Raw genomic sequence first — 23,460 nt, 5'->3', positions numbered from 1 at the left:
GAATACAAATAATCAGGGAGTGGAGTGGTGGTGCAAGTGGTAGTGTGCTTGCCTTGCTCGAGCTAACCTAGGACGAATCACGGTTAGCCAGGAGTAACCCCTGAGCGTCACTGGGTGTGACCCAAAAATCAAAACAAACAAAAACAATAATCAGCGACCTCTTTTTTAGGGACTCCATTTAGAGTAAAATTGTTTTGTATGTCTTTCTAAGCCCTTGTCTCTCCTTATATTAATAGAAAAATATAGACATCTACAATTAATTTATAAGGTAGCAACACTCTTAGGGCAGGGTATATGACTTTTGACATTTTCAAGACGAGAATGAATGAATAGAATTAATATGTAGCACCTGTTAAAATACAACTTAAGACTTTGCTGTCTTCCATAATTCAAAAAGTGCTATGATATTAATGACTCATATGCTTCTCTTCCTAAATTAGGTTGTCTCTAGGAATAATTCTTTTTCTTTTTCTTTTTTTTTTTTTATTTAAACACCTTGATTACAAGCATGATTGTGTTTGGGTTTCAGTCATTTAAAGAACACCACCCATCACCAGTGCAACATTCCCATCACCCAATGTCCCAAGTCTCCCTCCTCCCCACCCGACCCCCACCTGTACTCTAAATAGGCTCTCCATTTCCCTCATACATTCTCATTTTTAGGACAGTTCAAAATGTAGTTATTCTAGGAATAATTCATCACAATAGAAATGAAAACAAGTCATCGATTTGGAAGTCTAAACTTTCACTTTGCCTTCATGTTTCCGCTGTTCCCTTTTTTTTTTTTTTTTTGCCTCTCAGGCTATGGCAGTCTTTTATCACTGAAAGAGTTTGCTTTACTTTATAGTGATCTCAGATACTTTGAAAATAGTGTTTCACAGTCTGGCGTTTCAAAATGAGTTTGGGAAGGGAGTAATTAAATCTGGAATTAGATTTGTAACCTTGCTTTTTGGCATTATAATATTTCTTAGATTTCTCAAGAGATTTCCATATAAAATTCCCCCTTTTTCATACTAATAATTCATTTGTATCATAGATTTCTTTTCTTTTATCATCTAAATTGGCAACTAAACAACTCCTGGACTAGAGATGTAGTTCAGTGGCAGAGTATATGCTTCACACATAGGATGCCTGGGCCTCAATCCCTGACACCAAAATTAAGTAAAAATTAAATAAACTGCTCTTCATATCTTTGAAAGGAGTATCACAAAAGTTGATTTTTTTTTTTGTTTTGTTTTTGGGCCACATCCGGCGGTGCTCAGGGGTTACTCCTGGCTGTCTGCTCAGAAATAGCTCCTGGCAGGCACGGGGAACCATATGGGACACCGGGATTCGAACCAACCACCTTTGGTCCTGGATCGGCTGCTTGCAAGGCAAACGTCGCTGTGCTATTTCTCCGGGCCCACAAAAGTTGATTTTTAAGGCCAGAGAAAGAGCTCAACATTTGGGAGCTTATGTTTTGCACGTAGGAGGCCCTGGTTCAAACCTCAGCACCGTAGATTCCACCAGGCCCCAAATGGGGAGCTGAACACCAGCAAAACAAACAACAGCAACAAAAGTTAATTGGAAACAAACAAATGGGTATCATGTGCTCAGGCACCTGAAGAGTAAAGTAAGTTGTTGATACTGTGCTTATAGAACAAGCTCTGCCACCAGGCTACATCCCCAGCCCTTCTGCCTTCATTTTTATTCCAACTACCAGTAGCAATCAAATGATGTGTTTTCTTCACTTTGACATTTTAAAGGAGTTTATTATGTTAGTTTGTGATGGGCTTCATTATACTGAAACTAGCATTGGAGAGTACTTTCTTAGAACTCAATTTATCCTTTTAAAAATGTTTTTAGCTACATGGATTCTTCTCGCGATTAGGAAATTTTTCTCTATAAAGCTGGAACTATCTGATGGTTTTCTCCTTCCTGTTCTTGGGCCTCAATTTTCTCTGCTTCAGGATCCATGGTTTTGGTCAAAGCCCCTTCCCAACCTTTCTTCCCCTGTAGAGTTCTAGATATGAATCTTCATTTGTGTGATTGCATAATTTTTATCTTCTCAGCCTTTGACCTTAATTTGAATATTGAAATACTTTTTTTTTTCATCATTCCGAAACATGCTTTGCAATCGTCATCTTGGTTCCTTAACTCATTCTCTTATCTTTATACCTGGCTGTGATTCCCTCCACCCCACCCCACCCCCGCCTTTGCAATACTTAACAAGGAATAAATAGTTCAGTGAGAAATCAGTCTACACTCAGCAGCCAACCATTTGGAGTTCCTTTATTTTTAGAGAAATCAGGTTATGTGCCATAATTCATTCAGACATGTTCCTGCTAGAGTAAGTTGGTCACGTTATAAATTATTTTTATTTCAGTGTACTTGGTACTGTTCTTCATGGTCATTTGTTTCTCTAGAACTTTTGCTAGAGGAAATTTACCAGAAGTTAACTGAAGTAATTACATAAAAATAGGGTCAGGAGAAATATTACAGCAGGTAGGATACTTGTCTTGCACGGCCAGCCTGGGTTTGCTCTGGCATTCCAGGTTCCCTACCACTGCTAGATTTACCTCCAAAAATAAAAATATAGAAATAATCTCTATGATGGTCTCTGTAAAATGAATATTGAAAATTCAGTTGATGTGAATTGCTCATTTTATTAAGCACTAATGGGTTCTAGGAAAGCAAAACCCAGGGCCAGAGTGATAGCACAGTGGGTAATGCATTTGCCTTGCACGTGGCTGACCTCTATTCAATCCCCGGCATCCCATATAGTCCCCCAGCCTGCCAGGATTGGTTTCTGAACGTAGAACCAGGATTAACCCCGAGTGCCGCCAGATGTGGCCCAAAAGGGAAAGCAAACCCCAGCTCCAATTTCCAGGCTTCAAAATCCCCACAAGCTGAAATTGGTGGAATTATTTTGCATAAACTGTAGACTCTTCTCACATTTCAAAACAGATGACCTTGAAATTATTCTTTTGTGAGTAAAAGGCAGTCCTTATGCAGAATGGGCTAACCGGAATACATATGTACATATGTAAATGTAAATGTTCTCATTTGAATGTCAGCAAGCAAGATTCTATTGGAACATGATTGTCACTAAAATACATGGTGCATCCTAGACCCTGTTTTCAGCGTCTGCTGAATTATCGGAAGAAACACTGTATTGAAAGCATTCCAACTTTGGGATGAAATGCTGCCATGGGGAAAGAAAATGGGACTCTTGATAAGGGCCTTGAGCCAGTTCTAATTGTGCAAGATCAATAGAAAGGTATCCACATGTCCCTCCCCCCTTTTCAAGGTGAGGTGCTGCAGTACTTATTTGAAGAATAACTTGTCTGTTTCAAAGTTTTATTTGTTATAGTCATGTGAAGCAGCTGAATGTTTCTATCATCTATCTTTAAGAAACTTTTAACTAAATGGCCTTCCGTTGGCCTCTGATATCAAGTGAGCTGAGCGCAAAAGGATATTAGGTTACCAAGTGTTCAGCATGAAATCCATTCTCACTATCTGCCCATTTGTGTTTCAGGCATCCTGACAAAAACAAAGATCCTGGAGCAGAAGACAAGTTCATTCAAATTAGCAAAGCTTATGAGGTATCATGTCAAACTTTGTGGTGCAACCTGTAGCTCTTAGAAAATATCCCTTATGTGATCAGTTCTGTAAAGTTATCAATTCAACTGGAGGGTTGGGGGGGGGGGGGAACATCCAGTATATTGAAAGTAACATCTGAACATTTTACCCTTTAAAAAAAAAAAACTGGACTATAGGACCAGAGAGATAGCATGGAGGTAGGGAGTTTGCCTTGCATGCAGAAGGACGGTGGTTCAAATCCCGGCATTCCATATGGTTCCCCCGAGCCTGCCAGGAGTGATTGCTGAGCATAGAGCCAGGAGTAGCCCCTGAGCGCCTCCGGGTGTGACCCAAAAAACAAAACAAACAACCAAAAAAAACAAAAACAAAAAAATCTGGACTATATTAACAGCTTCAAGTTGGAATTACAGATTCCTAGTATTGTAAGTCTCCTGTTTCCTTCTTTAGAAATGTACTGCTACTCTGGGAACAAATATATTAGAAACTTGCACTAAATAGTCACAGAACACATGTGCCTATGGTTACTCAGTGACACAAGGTTACAAATATATTTGAAAAAGATTTTTCGGTGGTTTTTCAATGTGCCAGCTTTAATAAATTCATCTGGAATGTACTAAAAACTAAGTGCATGCCTTCCTGATTTGTGTAGGACAGCCTCTTCAGAAGACTTTGTTTTGTTTACAGAATGACACACCATCCTAAAACATTTTCTCAAATTTTATGCTTGAAATTTTAAGTGATTCAAAGTCCACTCACGGAGGCCAGAGAGATAGCATGGAGGCAGGGCGTTTGCCTAGTATGCAGAAGGATGGTGGTTCAAATCCTGACATCCCATATGGTCCCCTGAGCTTGCCAAGAGCGAATGTAGAGCCAAAAGTAACCCCTGAGCGCTGCCAGATGTGACCCAAACAAACAAAACAAAACAAAAAAACAAAGTCCACTCACATAAGCATTGAACAGCATTATTTTTGGTGTTCACAGATTTAATGTCTTACCTAGAATTGTTACATATTATGAAATTTTTTGTGGTTATGCCCTAATGAGTAACATTGTTAAGTTTTGTTTTACTAATATGTTTAGCATTAGATTAGCTGGAAATCTTTTCAACACCATGTGAACATTACTGTCAAAGTGACTGAAGTATTTGGCATAACAAGGCAGTCACATTAGAATGTAGAAGCATTATATATTTATATATATATCATTATATCGATAGATAATCTATGTTTCATATTTTATACATTTTACTTATATATATCATTTATATTTTCTTTTTTTTTTTTTTTTTTTTTTTTTTTGGTTTTTGGGCCACACCCGTTTGACGCTCAGGGGTTACTCCTGGCTATGTGCTCAGAAATCGCCCCTGGCTTGGGGGGGACCATATGGGACGCCGGGGGATCGAACCGCGGTCCTTCCTTGGCTAGCGCTTGCAAGGCAGACACCTTACCTCCAGCGCCACCTACCCGGCCCCTCATTTATATTTTCTAACTTTGTCTTCCATGCTGTTCATAAGAAAGTCTTTTGAAAAACAAAAGGTATAATGTAAATGTAAGGTACAATACCTTACATTTGGTGTGGTCAGTGTCTGTTCACTGTTGTGCCTCATGATTGAATGGAAGGTTGAGAACAGATGGAAACTCCGGGATTTTCCTTTTCATTATATAGAGTTCTCTTTTTTAATCTTTCCTTATAGATTCTTTCCAATGAAGAGAAGAGATCAAATTATGATCACTACGGAGATGCTGGAGAGAACCAGGGCTACCAGAAACAGCAGCGAGAGTATCGTTTTCGCCATTTCCATGAAAATTTTTATTTTGATGAGTCATTTTTTCACTTCCCTTTTAATTCCGATCGGCGGGACTCAACTGATGAAAAGTATTTGTTGCACTTTTCACATTACGTGAATGAAGTGGTTCCAGACAGCTTCAAGAAGCCCTACCTCATTAAGATCACCTCAGATTGGTGCTTTAGCTGCATCCATATTGAGCCTGTTTGGAAGGAAGTGGTTCAAGAGCTGGAAGGCTTGGGTAAGATCATTTTGTTTATTGAAACATCGTATAGGAGAAGTGACTTTTATATCTTGAATCTTTTTTTTTTTTTTTTTTTTTTTTTTTTGGTTTTTGGGTCACACCCTGCAGTGCTCAGGGATTACTCCTGGCTGTCTGCTCAGAAATAGCTCCTGGCAGGCACGGGGGACCATATGGGACATCAGGATTTGAACCAACCACCTTTGGTCCTGGATCGGCTGTTTGCAAGGCAAACGCCGCTGTGCTATCTCTCCGGGCCCTATATCTTGAATCTTAAGGGTTGCTTAAGAGAAAGGGACCGGGGACCGGTTAATACAGCTTGTTGTTGCAAGTTTTCCTGGTAATTCCTATATTCTTTGGGGACACATTTTCAGAAACGAAAAATGTACCACTTATATTTGGCATTACTAGTTTGTTTGGGTGCTTAGTATACAGGAAAAACTTTAAAAAGCATTGGTTCAACAAGTCAGTCTTCCTACATCAATTATTTTGGTTGATTTTTGGTTTTGTTTTTTAGTTTTGGTTTGGGGCTGGCAGTGCTCAGGGGTAATCCTGACTAATTTCTTCTGGTAGTATTCAGGGGAACCACATGGCACTGACATGAGGACTATTCCAAGAGCACAAGTGTCTCAAATCAAGTCACATTTTGAACTATAAGGAGTTAGGTCTTTAAGCTATGAATGCAGTAAATGAGGAGAGATATAATTTAGGCCAGAGCTATATGAACTTTTAAGCCAAAAGAGTTTTACATGGCTATCAATATATGAAATAGCTTTATCAATAATTTACTGATTATAAACCATAAATTTATTTTAAATATAGTTTAATGTCTTCTTCCATATTCGCATTCAGTAAGATAGCCCCATATGGATTGCAACTCTCAGTGTAAGAAGGCGGGGATTTAGACTATAACAGGCTAATGATTGTGACTTCCCACTCTTGCTTTCACATAACCTTTCCTTTGTTCAGAGTTAACACTTAGAGTTGAGAAAAAAAATTTTTTTTTTGGTTTTTGGGTCACATCCGGCAGTACTCAGGGGTTACTCCTAGCTCTGCGCTCAGAAATCGCTCCTTGTAGGCTAAGGGGACCATATGGGATGCCGTGATTCGAACCACCATCCATCTTGAGTCGGGTGCATGCAAGGCAAACTCCCTACCGCTGTGCTATCTTTCCGGGCCCCCAAGTTTCCTCATTTGTAAAAAATAACTGTCATATCAAATAAACAGTATTATTATGAACATTAAGAGAAAAAATTGTATTAAGTAATTATATATATATATATAAACACCTTATAAACTTCAGAAAATTTCTGATGGACTGGGCTTTTTGGTTTACCTAAGTAAATTTGGGGGCGGGGGGAATAAGGGTTATTCTCAGCTATGTGTTGTGCTTACATCACTTAGATCCCATTTGAAAGCACCTGTTTCAAAAACTACTTTCAAAACCCTTAAAGTCAGTTTTCTTCCATTAACTCTTAAGTACTGACTTTTGGCCTATTTTAGCTAAATCTTGAAAGGTGATTAGAAACTGATCAGAAAACAGGAGTGACATTACAGGCCTAGGAGACCTTTCAAACGAGGAAGCAAGAAGTACCCAAGAGTACTATAGGGAGGATGTAACTGAGGAGAAAGCAGGAAGAATATCCTGGGAGTTTGGTTACAAAAAGCCCTAAATTTCACGCCACATTGTATTTGATTGATTGTGGGGGGCAGATTTTGAGCCACAAACTAGTTTGGGCTTCTCTGGCTACATGCTTGGGGAGTTGTAGGAAATGATAGGATGCCAAGGATGAAAGCAATGCCTTACCCTCTAGACTAACTCTCTGGTCCTATACTTTGTTTAATGTGTAATCAAGCTCAGAAGAGTCTTTATTAGAGCAGTGATATGATCATAACTACACGCTGCTTATTTCTTTTTGGAATGGCTTCCAGGTCATAGTCAGGAGACCCAAAGGACCCTCTCGGCAATTCTTGCCCAATTGGTATGGCAGTTCAGTGCAAGGGCCAAAGGATGCAATGCTGTTTATGCTCTGCTGTGCGATGATTACCTAGATACACTGATGGTGCTGGAGGCCTCTAAGCCTGCACCCAGTGATGCTTAGGGAGCCAGGTAATGCCAGAGTTCGAACCAGAGTGGACTATATACAAGATATTCACCTTAACCCCTGTATCTTCTCTCTCTATATCCATGGAATTGCCAGGGTCAACACAGCACAAGAAAACACGGGAGCTTGAACTCTTGGTCTCACACTTGCCAGGCAAGCTCTTCAAGCCACTGTGTCATCTTCCAGGTCCTTTCCACCAGGGATGCCACACAGCAGAGCTGCTAGGATTGTCTCTGCATTGGTGGGTTTGAATTTTCGGCCTCATTTTTGCTGGGCTAGTGTTTTAAGCCACTGAGCTGTCTCCCAGGCCTAAAGCTAACTGTTAAAGTTGATAGCATGGCAGATTGAAGGCAATAAGCAGAGGGCCAGGGTATAACTTAGTGGTAAAGTACTTGGCTTGCACGGTGAGGCCCTTGGTTCCATCCCCAGCACTGGGGTCAGGGAGTGGGAGGGATGTTACCTGACTTTGCATGACAGCCTTTGCCTTGAACTAGGGCATTAGGAGCAAAGTGGTAAACAAGTATAAGCTATTTCAGCAGTAGAATTGTGACAATCTGGAGGTACCTGGCTTTCTGTGAAAAATTGGCCAAGTGAAAGTCAGGAGTGGTTCTGCATATCTCAAGCTACAGGACGTAATATAAAAACCGGGAGGGGGGGGCAGCAAGGTGGTGCTAGAAGTAAGGTGTCTGCCTTGCAAGCGCTAGCCAAGGAAGGACCACGGTTCAAGTACTTCCAACTGTACATAGCTTTATGCTTTGAATGAGAATGCAGACCACATGGGGCCAGAGAGATAGCACAAGCAGTAGGGTGTTTGCCTTGCACACAGCCAATCCAGGATGACTGTGATTCAAATAATGGTACCCCCAAGCCTGCCAGGAGCAATTTCTGAGTGCAGAGCCAGGAGTAACCCCTGAGCACCGCCGGGGGGGTGGGGGTGGGATAAAAACATAGACCACAACAAACACCAAAACCTGATGTGAGGTCTCTGGGAATCACCCCAGCTCTGCATGTGTTCAAGCACGGGTTATGGTAACAACAACAACAAAACTATAATTTGAACATACTGAATGTGATAGTGTGAAAGTTATCATCCAAATATAACAATATCGATAATTTACGTGTGACATATCCCATTAAACAGCACCATTTGAGGGAGATTCCATTGTCACCCTCACCATAGGAATCTTGTGCGCTTTCGGAGCCCAAAAAGTTCCCCGGCTGGAGATTGACTCTGGTCTATTTATGCAGACATTGACACCATGCAGTCCTGCATGATGAATGAAAAGTGTCATTCTTTTGGATTGCTGTGCTGTATCATCCTAATAAGTCAAACGTAAAGGATAGAATTTTAGTTGAATTTAGACCCAAAGGAATGAGTGATGTTCTCTGAGTATTCAGTCCATTCTCCCTCTGTCTCTTCCAGGTCCCCTGGAGGCACATTTTGATTCAGTGTGTTAGATTAGTTTGTAAAGATGGCTTGTAAAATATTTTCCTCTTAGGAACTTCAGGATAGTGGAAGATTCCTGTGGGGTTCTGTTTGATGACATTTGGATAGTGTGGATATGAGATTCTTACAGCATCCATAGCCATTTCTGACAGGGCAGTTGATACTTTTCTACCGATTTTAATTTTAAGCAATGTTTTGTTTTGTTTTGTTTTGTTTATTTTGTTTTTTAAGTATTCCCCTTTAGGGACCAGAACAATAGTATAGCTGGTAAGGCAGTTGCCTTCCGAGGAGTGATTCCTAAATGCAGGGCCAGGAGTAGCTCGAGTATTGCTATGTATATCACTAATATTCCCCTTTGATGACCTCTTTATTGCTGTGATGTCCCAGGGTTGCACAGGCATGGTCGTATTGCTCACAGGTAGTGACAAACTCTAGTTACTGTTCAATCCCCTTGTGACACTGTTTCCGAGCCCCCTGACAAACAGAAGCCCATAGAGGAACTGTTTTGGGAAACCCCTAGAGCACCTGTGCCTCGGGGGATTCACCTTGAGGCAAAAACTTCAGAGACACTGCACCAGAGATGGGGAGGGACAGCACAAAGAGGGGCACCATCTCCTCATTATTAGTAGTTCCTAATCAGGCTTGATTCCAAGCTGTTCCCCCATCTCTCACAGAGTGTTCTGGTTAAAGTAGAGCACTTTGTTGCTCCTGATGCATTTCTGAGACCCAATGCTCAAGCTTATCTTCTCCCTGACACTACACTTGCCCCTGGCTATGCTTCTGCTGTGTCCTGCCTACCCTGCAAGTGTCACAGTTCCTCTTGTCCTATATATGCATTTTTGAAATGGAATAAAACGTCTCTGGTCATCAGCCTGGGACCCATTCTTTTCCAGTCATCAGCTGAGGGAAATGTCCTAGGCCCCAACTGCACTAGGGGGATTGAAGTTGACCCTTGTCAGCTGACAGGTTTGGTACAGTTGCAATGCTGGTACACACTTGATTGTAATATGCCACAGATCACATATTTCATTTGTGCCTTTGGGAGGGTCCCAAGGCTAATTTTAATGGGATCATCCCTGTACTTGTAGGGCAAGCAGTACCAGAAATCAAACTCAAACTTGTGACCTCAAGCTCACCAGACAGAGCTCCACCTATGCCACTTTAATACTTGTTGCAGGAAATGTTTTCCTTTTTTTTTTTTCAATAATAATTTCTTTATTTAAGAATCATGGTTACAAACATGTTTGTAATTGGATTTCAGCCAGAAAATGCACAACCCCTTCACCAGTGCAACTTTCCTGCCACCAATGTCATCGACACTGGCAGGAAATGTTTCTATTGTTAGTTTGAAAAAAAAAAAAGTGCGAACACCTCATCAGCTGAGTGATATGGGGCGACCGTGGGCATTATGACAGAGTAATAGCCAGTGCCTGAGTGATAAAAAGTGAACATAATAGGGGCCAGAGCGGTGGCACAGCTGTAAGATGTTTGCCTTGCATATGCTAACCCAGGACAGACCGCTGTTCAATCGCCCCCAACCCCCGGGCATTCCATATGGTCTTCCAAGTCAGGAGCGATTTCTGAACACATAGCCAGGAGTAACCTTTGAGTGTCACAGGATGTGCCCCCCCCCCAAAAAAAAAAAAGTGAACAAAATAGAATCTTATAATCCAGAGGAGAAAAGTTGTAGCAATGGAAGTACCAGTCATGTGACTTGATACTAACTCCTACAATAAAGTGGCCCACATTCTGGACTGCTGTGCTATGGTGGAAGCCCAGAAATAGATCTGACCTGACCTTGAGAAGCTTAGCACTTAGAGGAAGGGAAAATAGGTACCAGAGATTCAGACCAGCTGTCTCTTGCAAATGCTAGTAAGAAAGAGATTACCACAGGAATAAGTAGAGAATAAGCATGAATTCATTGTATGTCATTTTAGAACTTTTTTTTTTTTTTTTGGTTTTTGGGCCACACCCGGCGTTGCTCAGGGGTTACTCCTGGCTGTCTGCTCAGAAATAGCTCCTGGCAGGCACGGGGGACCATATGGGACACCGGGATTCGAACCAACCACCTTTGGTCCTAGATCGGCTGCTTGCAAAGCAAACACCGCTGTGCTATCTCTCCGGGCCCTTAGAACTTTTTTTTAAAACATTTTATTTGAAACTTTTTTTTGGTTTTTGGTTTTTGGGTCACTCCCGGCTGCGCTCAGGGGTTACTCCTGGCTCTATGCTCAGAAATCGCTCCTGGCAGGCTTAGAGGACCCAAATGGGATGCCGGGATTCGAGCCACTGACCTGTATGCAAGGCAAGCGCCTTACCTCCATGCTATCTCTCCAGCCCCCCCAAAAAAAATTTTTTTTTTTTGGTTTTTGGGCCACACCTGGCAGTGCTCAGGGGTCACTCCTGGCAGGCACGGGGGACCATATGGGACACCGGGATTCGAACCAACCACCTTAGGTCCTGGATGGGCTGCTTGCAAGGCAAACACCGCTGTGCTATCTCTCCGGGCCCCCAAAAAACTTTTTTTTATGAAGGAATCTTTTTTTTTTTTTTTTTTTGAGACGAATGTGAATTACAAGTCTTTCACAGTTGTATTTTAGGTATGTAGTGACAGTTAATTAGGCCTATTCCCACCACCAGTGTTGACCTCCCCCCACCATAGTTCTCAGTATGCCTCCCATACCTCCACCCTTCGCCCCCTGGACAGTTAATGTAACAGGTACCTTTTGTGTATAGCTTGTTGTAGTTTGAGTCTCTTGATTCTATTGTTGTTGACTTTGATTTGGGTATTTAGGTCTGACCATTTTATTTAAAACTTTTTTTTTCTTTTTGGCTTTTGAGTTACACTGGCAGTGCTCAGGGGCTACTCAGAAATCACTCCTGGCACTCTCGGGGAACCATATGGGATTCTGGGAATCGAACCTAGGTCCTTCCCAGGTTGGCCACATGCAAGCAAACATCCTACCGCTGTTCTGTTGCTCCCGTCCCTTATTTAAAACTTTTATTTAATGAACCTTGCACATTTGTTTGCTGCTGTTGTTGTTATTTTAGAGCCATACCCAGCAATGCTCAGGGATTACTTCTGGCTCTGCTTCAGGAATAACTTCTGATGGGGCACAGGAAACCTTATGGGATGCCAGAGACCGAAACCAAATAGTCCACATGCAAGGCAAACACCTAACCTGCAGTACTACCATCTGGCCCTAAACCATGTACTTTTTAGATACTAAAGTACGATGATCTTTATTGTTTTCATTTGGTATCAAGGCTTGAACCCAGGATTTTATATATGCAAGGCTTCATCCTCTGCCCAGTGATATTGTGTGTGTATATGTGTACTGAACCCCATGTTGCTGAGGGGTTCCTCCTGACTCTACACTCACGAATTACTTTATTTCTCGCAGTACTGGGGACAATGGGGACAATATGGGATGCTGGGGATTGAAACTGGGTCAGCTGAATACAAGGCAAATGCATTACCCATTGTACTATCACTCTGGCTCCAATATTGTTTTTTATTCAGCATTTAAGTTGCTTGTATTGGACTCAGTGTTTTGTATGGATTAACTTTGTTTCCAAACCAACTGAAAGGGAGATTTATACTAATAACTATTTCTATTTTATAGATAAGGAAACAAAAGCAGGCCCAGGAAAGCTAAGGAATTACTCAAGTTGACATTGTTCTTATTAGGATATGGAGGTAGTGCCATGCAAAGCTTGCATTCAGCCTTTTAAACTACCTTTCTGATACCCAGAGTTCATTCTATGTTTTTCTGGAGTAGATTAGGAGTTACTCATGGGGCTCTGGGGTCAAACTGGGCTCAGCTACATGCAAGGGAAACACTTTATCTTCCATTATCTCTCTGGCCCTGCCATAGCTCATTTTTTTCTCTTTCTTTGGTTTTTTGGGTTACATCCAGCAGTGCTCAGGCTATTTCTGCTCTGTGCTCAGGAATATACTAAGGATTTGCACCAGGGTTGGCTGCATGAAAGGCAGGCATGTTACCTCTTATACTCTCTCTCCAACCCAAATTTGTTCTTTATTTTTTCTTTATTTAAAGAAGATGCATCACACAGTTGACATAATGCATTTATTTCCAGATCAGTGAAAGCAAAGTTATTGAAGACAAGTTCTTTCTTAAAAAGAAAAAAAGGTAAAATGTGGTTCTTTTTTTTTTTTTTTTGGGTTTTGGGCCACACCCGTTTGATGCTCGGTGGTTACCCCTAGCTAAGTGCTCAGAAATTGCCCCTGGCTTGAGGGGACCATATGGGACGCCAGGGGATCGAACCACGGTCCTTCCTTAGCTAGCACTTGCAAGGCAGACACCTTACCTCTAGCACCACCTCGCTGGCCTCAAAAATGTGGTTCTTATAGCTAGGAAATTCAGTTAGAGATACCCAGGTATCATTCTGGCCTACTCGATGCTCCCAAGTAGCTGCTGGCTGAACACCCAGCTTCTTACGGAAGTTGAGAGTCTTTTTTTGTGTGTGTGTGTCACACCTGACAGTGCTCAGGGTCTACTCCAGGCTCTAGGCTCAGAAATCGCCCCTGGCAGGCTCGGGGGACCATATGGGATGCCGGCATGCAAACCACCATCCTTCTGCATGCAAGGCAAACGACTTACCTCCATGCTATCTCTCCGGCCCTGGAAGTTGAGTCTTGAAACAAATAGCCTTGAAGGGATAGTCAGTTTGGATGTTTGGGTGGTGATGACTCACTCACACTGACTTTCACATTTAAAAAAGAGAAATATTGGGGCCGGGCAGTGGCGCTAGAGGTAAGGTGCCTGCTTTGCCTGCGCTAGCCATGGACGGACCGTGGTTTGATCCCTGGGCGTCGCATATGGTCCCCCAAGCCAGGAGCAACTTCTGAGCGCATAGCCAGGAGTAACCCCTGAGCGTTACCGGGTGTGGCCCAAAAAACAAAACAAAAACCAAAACAAAAAAAGAGAAATAATTTCTTTCAAAGACTTAGTAAATATGTAACACCATTTTGTACTCTTTTTTTTTTTTTTTTTTTTTTTTTTTGTTTTTGGGTCACACCTGGCAGTGCTCAGGGGTTATTCCTGGCTCCATGCTCAGAAATTGCTCCTGGCAGGCACGGGGGACCATATGGGACACCGGGATTTGAACCGATGACCTCCTGCATGAAAGCCAAACGCCTTACCTCCATGCTATCTCTCAGGTCCCACCATTTTGTACTCTTTAAGATAAAAGTCTACCTAGGAAAAAAGTTCTTTTTTTTTTTAAAGTTCTTTTTATTCTACTTCAGTGTCTTGTTATTGTTTCTGTTTAACAGTTTTTCACCTTAGTGGTTTGTTTATGAAAAGATTTGTTTGGCGGGTTCTTTCAGTTGACTCTGTACCTTTCCTTAAGGCATATGCAAAAAAAATTGAAAGTAAATGAATCTTTGATAGGAGAGGAAAAATTTCACTAGAAGGTTTGCCATACGATTAGAATTTTACAATCAAGCAAAATATAATATGGTACCTCAAAAAAATAGGCATGATACAGAAACGTTTTGTAATGTACAAAAGGACCTTCTTTACAACTTCACAAAGAGAATAGTATTTGTGTGTGTGTGTGTGTGTGTGTGTGTGTGTGTGTGTGTGTGTGTGTGTGTGTGAAGCAAAATAAGTGTTTTTTGTCTGTTGGGTTTTTTTTTTCAGTGAAACTTATTTAGAAAGAAAGTGAAGAGACAGAAATGAGATTTGTGTTCAACGAAAAACACAGACTTGAAGAGTAAGCCGAGAACAGTATTTTTAATCCCCCTGGATATGTAAATTAACCAGAAATCTCAATTTATATAAAAATCAAAGAATGTTTCTAAAAGAAGTCAAAGCTGCTTTTCCTCTCTTTCACATTTTCTTCCCAGTTCTGTTGGGTTCCAGGCTCGTCATCTAGCCAGCTTGTTCTGCATCAGGAAGAATTGCATAAACACTTTCTTGTTCAGTACCCTGAACTTTGGAGTATAGAGAATTTGAAAGCAGAGAAGGAAAAGGGAAGTTGTTGTTTACTACTCTCTGTATTTAAGGTCATTTTCCAGATTTAGACTAGGTTCAAGCCAGGTTGCCATCTACTTACTTTTCCTAGCACCTGGGGAGGGTAGTCGGGAGAGGATTATATCTGGACTATTTTCATTGTTTATTTCTTGGCCACCTCTGGCTATATGCTCAGGGCTTACTCCCAGATATGCACCCAGGGATCACTCCTGGCTGGGCACAGGATGCCATTATACCTGAATTTTAAAAGAATTGTGCAGGACTACAGAGATAGGATACAGGTAGTGTACTTGCCTTGGCACATGGCTGACCTATGCTTGATCCCCAGAACACCACCAGGAATGATCCCTTAGCACAGAGCCAGGAGTAAGCTCTAAGCACAGCCGGGTTTGGCCAAAATGCTCTCAGCCTGTTCAGTAGGGGAATAGAGTACAAATTTGAATACCAAATATTTATCATTCATTTTTCTAATTCTTAGGAGAATGTATAGGGAGGCATTTACAAATGCCTCCTGGAATTTCGAAGATTATAATAGTAATAAAATCCTGTGTAGAAATCGCCAAAAAGGACAGCCAATATATTGTATTTTCCGGCGTATAAGACGACTTTTGAAACAAAAAAAAGTCAACCGAAAATTGGGGGTCGTCTTATACGCTGAGTATATCCCGAAAAATGTTTCAATATGCCACTACACGAAAATTGTCTGAATATTGCCACAAAACGGATTTTCCAACTCGATCCTGCACCAATCACTGCAAGGCTGCTCGGTCCACCTCTCTAACTCAGCCAATCCAAGCAGGCTTTTGATGCATGTAAATTAGACAATGTTCTGGACCCGAATCTACACTGTCAAAAGCCTGCTCAGATTGGCCAGAGTCAGAGAGGACATCTATTACAGTATAACCTTTGAACCTTTGCTTGTTGTGATTGGCTCACTGTGGTACATGAGCACAGGAACACATGCAGCACAGGAACATTCTGTCTGATACAGTGAATATAGGCCTAAACCCTGTTTTAACTGCAAAATTAGGGGGTCGTCTTATACACCCTGTCGTCTTATATGCCAGAAAATACGGTAGATGAAGAAATGTTTGCCTTTAGTGAAGGAATATGTGTAACCCCAAGATCTCAATTAAGTAAGAGAAAGAGACCAGATTATTTGTGCTTGTGTAACTAAAGGAAAAAGATGGGGAGAAGACAACAAAAAGGGCAAGGCTTTGGCATTTTCTCATTCTGTAGGATGAGGAGACAGACTCTACTGTGTTCTCTTTAGTCTTTGTACAGAAAAGGAACATGATCTGATCAAGCTTATATTTTACTTCTTTTTGTGATAGGAAATAGGATTTAATGGGGTGGAGTTGGATGACAGGGGAAGCAAAGACTCAGGAGGGACAGCTCGAAGGCTCAAGTGTGTGCCCCCCCCCCATTTCTTCAGAAATGTATGAGGATATACTTGACTCTATGCATCTGAGATGACCTGTCAAACATGCATTTTAAAATAAACAGGTTTTGATTGCCTGGTTGAGAACAGATTGTAAAAGACCAGGGAAAACACAATCAGAGCAAAGAAAAAACGGTAGCCCCTTATGAAGTTATTTTGTGGCAACTGAGAGAAATAAGACAGTGATGACTCAGAGGAAATCTAATGAAAGCAAGAGAAAAAAAGATAAATTTATGATATATTTTGAGGTCGGAACAAACAGGACTTGCTGGTGGGTTGGATATGGGGTCTGAGATGAAGTCAAACATCACTTCTAAGATTTCTCAGCCTTGGGCTGGAGCAATAGTGTAGCGGTAGGGCATTTTCCTTGTACATGACCAACCCAGAATGAACCCAGGTTCTATTCCCAGCATCCCATATGGTCCGCCCCCACCCCCAGCCTGCCAGGAGCAATTTCTGAATGCAGAGCCAGGATTAACACCTGAGTGATGCCTGTTGTGGCCCTAAAAGAAAAAAAAGATTTCTAAGTATGGGGAGGAAAGAGACACCAGATACCATCTGTAATGGCAAAGGACTTGGTAGAACTGGTTATGGGAAATGTTAAGCTTGAGAAATCTATTAGATATCAAATAGAACATTAATTTATTTGGTTATTGATATTCAATATTTTTCCAATGTTTGGCAGAGTAACTGATACTTAAATGTATTGTTTGAATGAAAGAACAAAAAATTCCATATAGAATGGCAAAACAAGGGTATAGATAGTATTGAATAGTGACAAACTCTTGGCTTTGGATTGCAGACTTGATTAGCAAATAGTGGGAGGAGAACAGGGGCATGCAGATGAGACCAGAGGTAACAAAGATGGTGATGGACAGTTATGGGCACTTTGGCAGCGGTGGGTGTAATAATTTTGTATATCAATACCACAAAGTTTAATACTATTGTGACCATATTACCTAAACTATAATTTAAAACTTTTTAAATTCTTCCAATATCAAGTGAAATCTCAGATTATTTTTATTATATGTATGTGTGTGTATATAGCCAGGAGCAACTACTGAGCGTCACCCGGTGTGCCCCCCCCCCAAAATGCACTTTATCCACTATACTGCCTCTTTTGTTTGTTTGTTTGTTTTCTGGGTTTTCTGGGCCATATCCATCAGTACTCAGAGATTACTCTTGGCTCTGCACTCAGAAATCACTCCTGGCAGGCTTGGGGAACCATATGGAATGCAAGGGATTGAACCCAGGTCAGCTGTGTGCAAGGCAAATACCTTACCCACTGTGCTATGGCTCCGGTCCCATGTACTATCTCTTTTGGTTTCTTTCTCTTTTTTTTTTTTTATTTTTAAAGAATTAGTGCTGCCCTCCCTTCTCTCCCCTTCCCCTCCTTCTACCTTTTCTCCCCTCTCTTCCCCTCTTCCCCCTCCCTCCCTTCCTCTCCTCCCTCCCTTTATCTCCCTTCCCTCCCCTTTCCCTCCCTCCTCTTTTCTCCTCTCCCTCCCCTCCCCTCATCTTTCCTTTCCCACTCCCTTACTTCTCTTGTTCTTCCCACCCCTCATCTCCCTTCTCTTCCCTCCCTTCCTTTCCCCTCCCTTCCCTCTCCCCTCCCCTCTTCCCCCTCCCCTCCCTTCTCTCCCTTCTTCTCCCCCTCCCCTACCTCCCCTTTTCTCCCCTCTCCTCTTCCCCCTCCCCTCTTCCCCCTCCCTCCCCTCTCTCTTTCCCTCTCCCCTCATCTCCCCCTCCCCTCATCTCTCTTCCCTTCCCTCACCCCTCCCCTCCCTCTCTCCTCCCCCTCCCCTCCCTCCCCTAAAAAAAAAAATAGAATTGGTGCTCAAGTGTTACATCTGACTCTGTTCAGAAATCACTCCTGGCAAGCTCAGGGTGTTCATATGGAATGCCAGAGATAGAACTGCAGAAGGCCACTTGCAAGGCAATGCCCTACCCTCTGTGCTATCACTCTGGCCCCCAATAATCTGTATTTTCTAAGGACCATAAAGTTATTTGCTACAAAGGACTTCAAGGATGAGAAGTCTGTGACCTTCTCTGTGTAAATCCAAGTCTCTTCCAACAATTACTGAACTGTTGAGCCTTTGAACTATTCCTTGTAACTTGGAACAGTTTGCTTTTCTTTCCTTTTTCCTTTTTTTTTTTTTTTTTTATTTCCTCATGATTTTCTCCCCAAAAGATTTTTTACCTACCCAATTATTCTGTAGAAAAACTGAACTGGCCCCTCCTGCTTGCTAGATGAGGACTCCATTTCCACATCTGTGTCCTACTGTTGTGGCATTGCTTCACAGAGATGTTTTGATGTCTATACTTTACAGGTGTGGGAATTGGTGTTGTGCATGCTGGATATGAGAGACGCCTGGCCCATCACCTAGGGGCACACAGCACCCCCTCCATCCTGGGGATCATCAATGGAAAAATCTCTTTCTTCCATAATGCCGTGGTTCGTGAGAACCTCCGACAGTTTGTGGAGAGTCTTCTTCCAGGAAACCTCGTGGAAAAAGTAAGTGCTTGTCAGCAGGACCTCTGCCTTTGGAGCTCTGTCTGTGTTGGTTTCCTTTGATCAGGGCCTATTGACGAACTACCCATACTCTATCATTTGAAGATTTCACTTGATTGAAGACCAAAAATTGAAGCAGTGGAGAGAATGAAAGAATGCATCTGTTAGTAACTACTACAGATTTGCACTGTCCTAGGAATTTGAACCAAAAATGATAAGAACTGTTTTCCTAACAGAAAAATTAGATCACAGTATAGGATGAAGGATTTCTTTTAACTCATAAATGTTCTCACTGGAAGTTATTTTTCTTTTCTTTTTATTTTGGTTTAATGCTTACCTATTGGGGATTCGTTGGGGTTTTGTGGTTGTGTAGTGGTGGTATATTTTTTATTTTTTAAGTGAAAACAGGCTTTATTCTAAGGTACTAAGGAAGGAGAGGGAAAGGATAAGAAAGGAAGAGAGTAACATGCTCAAGAGAACTAGGCTTCTCCAAAAGTGGAAAGAGCTCCAGTACACAGCCTAACATGAAACTAGAAAAGTACATCTCAGGAGGGGAGGTGCAGGCAACATGTACATGTAGGCGTCACATATGTGTGCCCAAAGAGCACATGCGCTGAGGGGTTTTTTTGTTTGGTTGGTTTTTGGGTCATACCCGGCAGCACTCAGGGGTTACTCCTGGCTTTATGCTCAGAAATCACTCCTGGCAGGCTAGGGGGACCATATGGATGCCAGGATTCAAATCACCGTCCTTCTACATGCAAGGCAAATGCTCTACCTTCATGCTATTTCTCTGGCCCGGGGTTTGTTTTCCTTGATGACACTCAGGCTATCCCCAGTATTCAGATTGTTGACCTATCTCTCAGGATGATGCTATTTTTCATGAGGGTATTTAAGTAATATTTTGTGATTATATCTAATACTACTATCTAGAGAAATAGATTTTATATCATTATTTTTGGAACATTCAAAATTACAGTGAATAATATATTAATGTTAAGTTAAAGAATTTAGGCACAGGGCCCGGAGAGATAGCACAGCGGCGTTTGCCTTGCAAGCAGCCGATCCAGGACCAAAGGTGGTTGGTTCGAATCCTGGTGTCCCATATGGTCCCCCGTGCCTGCCAGGAGCTATTTCTGAGCAGCCAGACAGGAGTAACCCCTGAGCACTGCCGGGTGTGGCCCAAAAACCAAAAAAAAAAAAAAAGAAGAATTTAGGCACAAAAGAGTTTGTGCTAGTTAATGAGTTGGGTTTTTTGGGTCACACCCAGTGGCGTTCAGGGGTTACTCCTGACTGTGGGCTCAGAAATCGCTCCTGGCAGGCACGGGGGACCATATGGGATGCCGAGATTCGAACCACTATTCGTCCTGAATTGACTGTGTGCAAGGCAAACGCCTAACGCTGTGCTATCTCTCCAGCCCAGTTAATGAGTTTTATATTTAATATATATTCATTTTATATTTAAGACTTCTTGAACTCTTCGACCAGAATTATTGTCCATGGTAGACATATTATAGAATTAGCTTGAAAGGAAATTATCAGCGAGGAGAGCGCTGTTGGCTTCTACAAAGGTGATAGTTGGGTCAGAAGCGATATTACGGGGCCGGGTAGGTGGCGCTGGAGGTAAGGTGTCTGCCTTGCAAGCGCTAGCCAAGGAAGGACCGCGGTTCGATCCCCCGGCGTCCCATATGGTCCCCCCAAGCCAGGGGCGATTTCTGAGCACATAGCCAGGAGTAACCCCTGAGCATCAAACGGGTGTGGCCCAAAAACCAAAAAAAAAAAAAAAAAAAAAGAAGCGATATTACAGCAGGTAGGCCACTTGCCTTGCATGAAGCTAATGCAGGCTCATTCCCTAGCATCTTATTGCCCCCTGAGCACTGTCAGATGTAATTCCTCAGCATAGAGCCAGGAGTAACCCTTGAGCATTGCCAGATGTGCTCCACCCCCCCTCAAAAAAAAAACAAAAAAACCTGGCAATGAGGAGAAAGGTGATAGTTATCCTAGCAGGTAAATTGTTTTGTCTAGTTTGTAAAAGTCTCACTTTACATAGTGGGGAAGAGCTTAGTTTTTGTTTTTTTTTTGGTAGTCATGCCTGGCAGTGCTCAGGGCTTACTACTGGCTATGCACTCAGAGGGTCACTCCTGGTGGTGCTCAGGGGACCACTCCCTACCCACTGTGCTATCTCTCCAGCCCCTAGAAATAAGTATTGGACTCATGATGTAAGTTGAGTTGAGGGAAGTAAAGAATGAGTTGCAGGCAGAGATACAGAGACACAAAGCAGTCTGCCTGCCCAGTTTTAATTCACAGCACTATTTTAAAACATAAATAAGGAAAAATAAAATTAATTCAAATGACAAAATAGTTTCAAAAGATAACAAAAATTCATGATGTTTCCTTTTAATTCGTTATGGAATACTTTTTGTGTAAGGATCCATTTAGTTATTTTCTAACTTAATTATAATAGAGCCTTAAGAATTAAATACTGAAACTAATATCCTTTATTCAATTTAGGTTACGAATAAAAATTATGTCCGGTTCCTTTCTGGCTGGAAGCAAGAGAATAAACCACATGTTCTCTTCTTTGATCAAATGCCTGTTGTCCCTCTATTATATAAGGTAATTGATATACTAGGTACAAAGGTTATGGCTGCTCATATTTTAGTGGAAAAAACGGGTAGCCCCATTATCCATTTTATAAGCATATTATCCATTTTGTAATAGCTCATTCCATGCGAAAAGTTTGGTTGCCAGAAATTTGCCCTGACTCCCATATATTGAACAGCCGCTAGTGCAATAATTGTGCTGGTGCTTCTCACATACCTATATGATGTCACTTAGTCACAGCATGTCATCAGTAAGACCCTCATGATAAAGGTGTGGTATGTACTTTCAAGACCAAGAGTTTTATGTAAACTCCTCAGTCTTCCCTGAGTGGGATAACTGGGCTCTGCTGTTAGCACCTTTCTCATCTGCTTTCTGCAGGACCCCAGCATACCTTACCTGTCACTGTGGCATGAAATGGCAGGGCACTGCTATCTTTCATCATTGATGGGTTGGTAATGCCTCTCCAGTGTCGGACCTCCCACGGAGTATAGAGCTCAGTAAAATGAGAACTGTGTTCTATTTGGGCCAAGGGTGAAAGAATTAGTTCTGTTGAGCTTTGTTGGTGGACTTTTTATGCATACCAAAAAATTCCTCTCTGTTATGAATGAGTATAGCAGACTAGCAGACAGAGAGTTGCTCTCAAAGCCAAATTCATTTTCATTCACATAGATAAGTCAAACTTAATATTTAAAAAAATGTTTTGCAAGAGCATAGATCAGGAAAAGGGCCAGTTTCACACCAGGTAGAACATTTCTCTTGCATAGAGCTGACCCAAGTGTGATCCCTGAGCCCTGCTAGGAATGATTCTGAGCAGAGAGCCAGGAGTAAGTCCTGAACACTGCCAAGTGTGACACCTCACACACAAAAGAAAGAGTATAAATGGGGATCAGAGTATAACTTGGCAGTAGAGCACTTGTCTTACATATGTTAGGCCTAGGTTCAATCCCTGCTGCCACAAAAAACTTTTAAGAGAGTAAATGTTTAGGTGTCCATTGTTAACCCAACACCAAAGTGCCAGTATCCTCTTGCCACTGTCCATATTGATTTGTGATTTGATTGCTTTGCTATTAATTTAATTTCCTCTTCTCTTTTTTGCCCAACTAGTTGACTGCTTTTGCATACAGGGATTATCTGTCATTTGGCTATGTGTATGTCGGCTTGAGAGGAGTGGAAGAGATGACAAGGCAGTATAATGTCAATGTCTATGCCCCCACTATCTTAGTCTTTAAAGAACACATCAACCAGCCTGCAGATACCATCCAGGTATGTAAGCAACATTTGCTTAGGGATTGTGCCCACTCTTATTTTCAACCTTTCAGATAAGTAAGTAGGGAAGTTGAACAAAGCAAGTGAAGGGAAGGGGAAATGAGACTTACTTTGGGGATGGGGATTTCTTGGGGGCTTCTGGTAAAACACCCTCAGTGCTTAGGAGTTAGGTTACTTTTGGTGGCCTTAAGAAAACATGTACTGGGGCCGGAGAGATAGCATGGAGGTAAGGTGTTTGTCTTGCATGTAGAAGGTCAGTGGTTCAAATCCCGGCATCCCATATGGTCCCCTATGCCTGCCAGGGGCGATTTCTGAGCATGGAGCCAGATGTAACCCCTGAGCGCTGCTGGGTGTGACCCAAAAACAAAAACAAAAAAAAAGAAAGAAAAGAAAAGAAAACATGTACTGGGGATCAAACCCAGAGCTCTACATGCAAAGAAGCAAGAGCTGCTTTATCAAGAAACTAGTTTTTTATTTCAT

General features: G+C 41.9%; 1 protein-coding gene across 3 annotated transcripts in view; it reads left to right on the top strand.

Moving 5' to 3' along the window:
• Nucleotides 1-23,460, top strand: part of DNAJC16 (DnaJ heat shock protein family (Hsp40) member C16) — a 48,610-nt gene that overhangs the window by 5,390 nt on the left and 19,760 nt on the right. For all 3 annotated transcript variants that reach the window (XM_049771987.1, XM_049771986.1, XM_049771985.1), the window contains 5 exons: nucleotides 3,518-3,584; nucleotides 5,276-5,609; nucleotides 18,932-19,116; nucleotides 21,622-21,726; nucleotides 22,819-22,977. In XM_049771987.1, coding sequence (XP_049627944.1) covers nucleotides 21,700-21,726; nucleotides 22,819-22,977 — 186 coding nt within the window. In that variant the 5' untranslated portion in view covers nucleotides 3,518-3,584; nucleotides 5,276-5,609; nucleotides 18,932-19,116; nucleotides 21,622-21,699. The remainder of the gene's footprint in view (nucleotides 1-3,517; nucleotides 3,585-5,275; nucleotides 5,610-18,931; nucleotides 19,117-21,621; nucleotides 21,727-22,818; nucleotides 22,978-23,460) is intronic.

This window comes from Suncus etruscus, chromosome 4 (assembly GCF_024139225.1).
Source record: "Suncus etruscus isolate mSunEtr1 chromosome 4, mSunEtr1.pri.cur, whole genome shotgun sequence".
NCBI classification, from domain to species: domain Eukaryota; kingdom Metazoa; phylum Chordata; class Mammalia; order Eulipotyphla; family Soricidae; genus Suncus; species Suncus etruscus.
The sequence above is the reverse complement of the archived record's forward strand: the minus strand, read 5'-3'. Positions and strand labels throughout refer to the sequence as shown.